The 4,968-nt window shown below is 34.1% G+C and overlaps 1 protein-coding gene across 1 annotated transcript; it reads left to right on the top strand.

Annotated features, from left to right (window-relative positions):
* Positions 1–2,818: 2,818 nt before the first annotated feature.
* Positions 2,819–4,530, top strand: LOC111060608 (CDP-diacylglycerol--glycerol-3-phosphate 3-phosphatidyltransferase, mitochondrial). The gene has a single exon (XM_022348282.2). The coding sequence runs from the start codon at positions 2,961–2,963 to the stop codon at positions 4,413–4,415; it is 1,455 nt and encodes a 484-aa protein (XP_022203974.2). The 5' UTR covers positions 2,819–2,960; the 3' UTR covers positions 4,416–4,530.
* The last annotated feature ends 438 nt before the right edge of the window (positions 4,531–4,968 follow it).

The following is a 4,968-nucleotide window of genomic DNA, read 5'->3' as shown; positions in this document are numbered from 1 at the left end:
TTTGTTGAATGATGCACAAGGATAGCATCACCATTGCAAATCACACACTACCATTATAACGTGGTCCTCACTATAGATACTCAAAGAATACTTTTGAATAACTATGTGATAACTGTGACTGTTGCTGGCCGTTATTCTGTATCTGAGACAAAGAGGAGCTTCTGGAATTGACACTGAACTCTATACTAACTGTTAGTATAGAGTTCACTGGGAATTGAAATCCGCCATTGAGGGGGCAGCCCCTCAATTACGTGTGTAATAAGATTATTACATACCAATGCCACCAATGCCTTTGTGATCTATAGTATTACAAATATAGTATTATAAGTATTTATAAGTATTAAAGGTATTTATAAGTATTATAAATATCTATATCTCTTTTAAGGTCTTTGAATACGTCATATCCGGTTCGTTCACTGATAGCTGTAGTTAGCTGTAGAAATGCTCCTCTATAATGGAGAAGTATGCGCATGCGCTGGTAACGTATTTGTTAGAGCAGTTCCCTTCACAGTGATAGCTGTGACTGGCATTCAGTGGAACTGCAACTGATTCGTCAATGCACGAAAACACAACATAACCTTATTATGTCAAAATCAAAACTTGTAACATAACCTTTAGTCCAGTCAAATGGTTGTTTTTAAGGAAACAGCCCCAAAAGCTATATGTATTTTAGGTCGCTGAATTCGAATCTGAAATTAGCTGACACACCAGCCGGCGGCTTCACCCCCAAAACCTCGAACTTTTCCAATTTTTCGATTAATCTCGAGAACCTTGAGTTTTACAACTATTCATGAGTGATTTCTCCAACCTAGCAGGTCACTAGTTCTAAAAATTGTCAACAACTTAACTACATCTTATCATCAATACTACTACTCTCTACATCAATAACTACATCTTACCAAATAACTTACCATCTTCAGAAGCAAACGTGAATTCATCAATTGATGGCTGAAATTCATGCTCCTCTGTCAAGTATCCAACTAACTCTCAATGTTTACTGCTTGGAGTTTTTCTGCAGTCTTTGAATGAACATATTGCTCCTTCTTTTGCAGGACTATTACTTTTATGGACATTTTGCAGATGCCGCTGTAAATTATAATTAGTGGACAATTGTTTTCTACATAAAGTACAATTAAAATTAGATGATTTCACAGATATAATGGCTTCACGTGTTCACTCATTCACAATGGCTGCCAACTGTAAAATGTAAATGCTTATTCGTTCACTGGTTCACGAAAACAAAGTAACAGTTATTTTTCCAAGTAGCAGGTAACAAACTGCTCCAACGAATGTGTTACTCAAACAGATACTACGCTTGCGCAGTAGAAAGGAGCAGTTCTACAGAGAGCCTCGCCTGCAGCCTCGTTCTACAGCAACGAGCTAAAATATGGTAAACTATAGAGTGGCTGAGTAGCCACTATTCCTGATACGAATTGAACATGGGCAGCCATGACAGAGAGAGGCACGAAGTAGCGGAAAGTTTGAATGGCCCTATTGATATAATGAGAACTTGCATAAAATACAAGGCGCAAATCAGTTATATTTAATAAATACTACATTGAATTTTTATCAAGAATTTTAAATATATGTATTACAGTTGTTTTGCATCCATAAAATTAACTGTTTGAAATGCTTTACTTGAAGCCTTGGTGAAATTAATGTAGCCTAAGTTACAGTGTTAATACTGCTTAGCCGTAAAAGTGCTCTAGTAAGTGTTGAAATGCCATACCGTAACTGCAAAATTATTATTTTAGAGATTGGATAATTTTTTATGTTATTTTGAGTAAGGAATTCAAAAAACTAGTTTATAAAAACGTTTCTTTGATATCAGCCTACGGTACTTATCCACATAACTCTAAGTTCATAACAAGATGCAAAATATGATATAGACAGGCAACAAGAGCCTCTATTGCCATTCTGCTACTGCAGGAATAGGTGTGTTTTTGTGAGTTGAATTGATTTCTATGACTAAATATTGTCATTATGATATTGATAATGATGATGATGATGGTATTGCAAACTTGACTGGAATGAACTATGAACATCAGCTTATATTACATCAAAAAAATTACAAACTAAGGCCGGTATTAGAAGGTAACATTCCTGTCATATGCAGATCATTATGAAATAAGTTGTACGAAATCATATTTTTTCATATCACAGAACTATTACCGTCTAATACCGGCCTAACATCAAACAAAACCGGCCTAACTTATTATTATATTATGATCATGTTAGGTCGGTTTTGTTTGATGTTAGGCCGGTAATAGTTCTATGATATGAAAAAATATGGTTTCGTACAACTTATTTCATAATATGATCTGCATAATATGACAGAAATATTACCATCTAATACCGGCCTCAGTTTGTAATTTTTTTGATGTAATATAAGCTGATGTTCATAGTTCATTCCAGTCAAGTTTGCAATACCATCATCATCATCAATATCATAATGACAATATTTAGTCATATAAATCAATTCAACTCACAAAAACACACCTATTCCTGCAGTAGCAGAATGGCAATAGAGGCTCTTGTTGCCTGTCTCTGTCATGGCTGCCCTTAGTTGGCCGTGTAACACATTGAGAGCGCTGAAAGCACACCAACAGCCGCTCTATGGTTTATTACTGCTCGTTGTTCTACGTTTCTACCACGGTTCTACAGTGTCAAGTAGAAAAAGTAGGGTTAGCTCTTCTGCAAAAACAAAACAATAATACAATACAGTAAGTCAGTAATAGTGAAATAAGCAAAATAATACAGTACAAATTATTTTTATTGTGATTTTCACATCGTTGCTTATTACTGGATTTACCTCTCTCCATATATATCAATCAAATCAATTTACAAAGATTTGCGCGTTAACAAATACATGTAATTGTATAGAACTCTGGTAAATTTGTGAAGGTTATTAATAAAATGCGATTGAATTCAATTTATAGTGCATTGGTCTGCAGTAGTGAATGAGAAACTTATTCAAGCTTCTTTTAAGTGGAAATAATTATAAAATGCGTCTTTTTGTAAGTGCTGTTGAAAAGACTATCGAAAATTATACTTTGCTATTGCCTCCTTCTCTTTCTTGGCTTAGATCAACAGCTCCTGGTTTTGCTGTAAATGGTGACAACATAACAGTTCTTCAAAAACCTGATGAATTCTATAATAAATTGGTAGAACTGTGTCAAAATTCTAAAAAAAGGATAACTTTGGCATCATTATATTTGGGAACAGGTCACCATGAAGAAAAGCTGGTCAATATTTTATCAAATAGGTTGAATGAGATCGGTGAAAGCTTGGAATTGAATATACTTTTAGATGCAAACAGAGGATCTCGAGGAACTCATAATTCTAGAACCATGTTAACACCCTTACTCAAAACTCATTCTAATTGTAAAGTAGCAATGTTTCATACGCCAGCTCTAAGAGGTATTCTAAGACACCTATTACCCACTAGATATAATGAATTAATAGGATTACAACATATGAAGCTATATGTCTTTGATAATACAGTGATTGTGAGTGGTGCAAATTTGAGTGCAGATTACTTTACAAATCGTCAAGATCGGTACATTATCATCAAATCTCAAGAGCTGGCAGACTTCTATCACGGCTACATCCAAAAAGTTGCTTCTGTCAGTTTGGTGCTTAATGAAGAAAATAAACTGATTTCTCAATCATCATCTAATCACCCTTTCTTGACACCAAAACGTGCTTATCTAACTGTTGCTCAACAGAGGATTTGGGGATATTTGCAGAGTGAATTGGGAAAACAAAAAGTAGAAGGACTAACAAATGATACTTTGATATTTCCTCTATTTGAACTGCCTCCATTCGGAATTCATCAGGATAGTATAGCTACAAAACGAATAATTGAGTCAGCTAATCAAAAATCAACAGTGTACTTGGCAACAGGATATTTTAATCTGACCCAAACGTTAAAAAACTCTATTCTGTTTGGATCTCAAGCCCAGTTTAGGATTCTCATGGCTCACCCTATGGCTAATTCATTTTTCAAAGCCCCAGGATTAGCTGGCGGCATTCCCAGTGTCTATACACATATTGCTTTATCTTTTTTATCTTTAGCTAAAAAGTTCGAGCAGGCCCATAGAATTACTCTTTTTGAATACCAAAACCCAGGATGGACCTTTCATGCTAAGGGATTATGGCAAAATATTGAAAAAAATAAAATGCTTACTTTGGTAGGTTCTTCAAATTATGGAGCTCGTTCAGTAAAAAGGGATTTGGAGTCGCAGATTGTTATTGTTACTACAAATGAGAAACTGAAAGCAAGCTTATCAGATGAGCAAAAACAGTTGTTTGAAGTGGGAATTCCATTCTCGAATGAAGTTGTTTTGCAGCCACATAGAAATCCACCATTATGGACTAAAGCGTTCTCCTGGCTTTTCAAAGGGTTTTTCTAATTTTAAAGGCAATAGCTAACCCTGAGTATACATATTTAGTCTAATATAGGCTAATGTTGGTAATTTGTAGTAAAAATCTATTAAATTTTACAATAAAATTATTATAAAAACTGAAGCTTGTAACTGACTATATTCTCAATATCCTAAAATATTTATGATACACATTAAATGAGAACTCAGATGAGAAGTAACACTGGCATCAGTCTCTAGTTGTATACTAGTATTTCTAATGTAAATTTAATCAAACCAATCTGAGATATCAATATTCAGTTTGGAACATTCATTTTTTTCTTTTAAATTCATGTAACTATCATTCATGACTTTTGTTTAAATATCTTAATAAATTATTAGCCATTTGAAGCAACCATCTTTATTCACGTAGATAACAAACTAAACTCAGTAAACAACTTATTATTTTATCAAACAGTTATCATGTGATTAAGTAACATCACATGATATACAAACATCTTCCCCTTTTACTTTCTCAAACATTTCCTTTTTCAACCTTTCCTTTGATTTCATCGTCTTCTTAAAAACCTCTCATTTCTTCTTA

The sequence above is a fragment of the Nilaparvata lugens genome, chromosome 1, assembly GCF_014356525.2.
Source record: "Nilaparvata lugens isolate BPH chromosome 1, ASM1435652v1, whole genome shotgun sequence".
Lineage (NCBI taxonomy): Eukaryota > Metazoa > Arthropoda > Insecta > Hemiptera > Delphacidae > Nilaparvata > Nilaparvata lugens.
The sequence above is the reverse complement of the archived record's forward strand: the minus strand, read 5'-3'. Positions and strand labels throughout refer to the sequence as shown.

Excerpts from the sequence above, each read along its gene's own strand:
- LOC111060608 (XM_022348282.2), top strand. The coding sequence starts at position 2,961 with ATGAGAAACTTATTCAAGCTTCTTTTAAGTGGAAATAATTATAAAATG.